At 37.3% G+C, this 1,765-nt stretch overlaps 1 protein-coding gene across 1 annotated transcript in view; it reads left to right on the plus strand.

Annotated features, from left to right (window-relative positions):
* OSTM1 (osteopetrosis associated transmembrane protein 1) overlaps positions 1 to 1,520 on the plus strand; it is an 80,100-nt gene extending 78,580 nt beyond the window's left edge. The window contains exon 6 of the mRNA XM_006839952.1: positions 1,465 to 1,520. Within this exon, the coding sequence (XP_006840015.1) occupies positions 1,465 to 1,520 (56 nt within the window). The remainder of the gene's footprint in view (positions 1 to 1,464) is intronic.
* Positions 1,521 to 1,765: the final 245 nt, after the last annotated feature.

The raw sequence follows: 1,765 nt of genomic DNA on the forward strand, positions 1-1,765 counted from the left end.
TATGTATGTTTGTGTATGTGTGTGCACATGTATGTAATATACAATCCATTTTTTCTTTGTAAGCCATTTAATTGTATTTTAAAATATTACAGAGTTCTTTCACTGAGGAATTTAGACTTCAATTTCTAACTTTTAGACTTTTAAATATAAAATTGCATTATTATACCTTATAGCATTTTCATTTTCTAAGTGGAATACTTTCACTATATTGCATAATTAATATTGTGACTTTTAAGACGATATCAATTATGTTTTAAAACTTAAAAGCCGAACCCAATTCTGACTCTAGTGACCCTATATGACAGAGGAGAACTGCTTCTTTGGGTTTCTAAGATTGTAAGTAGTTATGGGAGCAAACTGCCTCCTCCTTTCTCCCACAGAGCTGCTGGTGAGTTTGAACCACAAACCTTGTGATTGTTGTTGTTAAGTGCCAACTCATAACGACCCTATATGGGGTTTCTGAGAGGCTGGTAAGCTTGAACCACCGACCTTGCAGTCCAGCGCATTAAGCCGCAGCACCACACCAGGACTCCAACCTTGTGGTTAGCACCTTCAAAAATTACATCAAGCCTCCATTCCATGGCACACTACTCCTCAGCTGTATTAGATAATTTGTTGCAATGGCCACATACAACTCAGCTTTACTTGTTCCATGAGCTGGGATGTCCACTCTTGATTCTGCTGTTCTTGCACCTCTGCCACTTATCTGGTGCCAAAGCTTTCTGTGCCTGGGTCAAGGAGGTTCAATTCACAGGGATCTCAGGGTCCAAAGGATGCATTCCACTCCTGGCTCTTCTTTGATGGTGGTAAGATCCCTGTGCTTCTGAGATGGCTCATTTTATACCCAGTAGGATGGCAAAATTGACCAATCAAAATTAGCCCTGTTAACAGTCACTCAAAACAAATCATATAATCCATCAGCATCTTCTGTCACCTTCTCTCACTCTTTTTAATTTTTCCCATCAGGAAAAAGTTGTTGGTGGGAGTTTACAAAATTTATGGCTAGAACAGACATTAAATAATTCACTGTACCACAGCAACCCATAACCCAATGTTTAACCCATTATGCCAGCGGGGCTCCAAGTTATGTCTTAAGTTACGTTGTATTTTGTACTGCTTCTAATAAAATCATGTGCAACTTTTAGCAGCTAAGCTATGTGTTTTGAGGTTGGTGCTGATGAGTATAAAACAGGTTTTAGTTCTTAGAATGTTGGCTATAATCAGATTCAAACACAGAATTACTTAATAATACTGTTATTTTAAAGTGCCATTGAGTTGGTTCTGACTCAGTAATAGTATTTCTGAGGAGCAGCTGATGGGTTTGAACTGCTGACCTTGTCGTTAGCAGTCCAGTGCTTATCCTACAGCACCATTTCAGGACTGCTGTAGTTTCATAAAAATAATTAATGTCCATGTTTAGAGAACAAAATTTGTATTAAAATATAATACTTTTGGTTTATCTAGCTAAACGACTGAAGTCCAGTACCAGCTTTGTCAACATTCATGAAAATTCTAACTGACCCTACAAAATGGAGAACAACTAACAGTGTATGATCTAGCTGGATCATGGAAGATACAGCTTAGTCAGAAAGAAGATAACTGTGATGTGACAAGTCAAGTTCTTAAAAATGCAAGAACTTCAGGTTTACTTTCAAATGACAGTTGTCAATTTTTCTTTGCCTTTCTACTCTGTTGTGTTTTTTTTTGTGTTTGGCTTTTTAAATTTCCAGGCATAGCAATACTGTCTTATTTTAAAGTGTATTTG

The sequence above is a fragment of the Chrysochloris asiatica genome, unplaced genomic scaffold (genome assembly GCF_000296735.1).
Source record: "Chrysochloris asiatica unplaced genomic scaffold, ChrAsi1.0 scaffold00027, whole genome shotgun sequence".
Classification (NCBI taxonomy): domain Eukaryota; kingdom Metazoa; phylum Chordata; class Mammalia; order Afrosoricida; family Chrysochloridae; genus Chrysochloris; species Chrysochloris asiatica.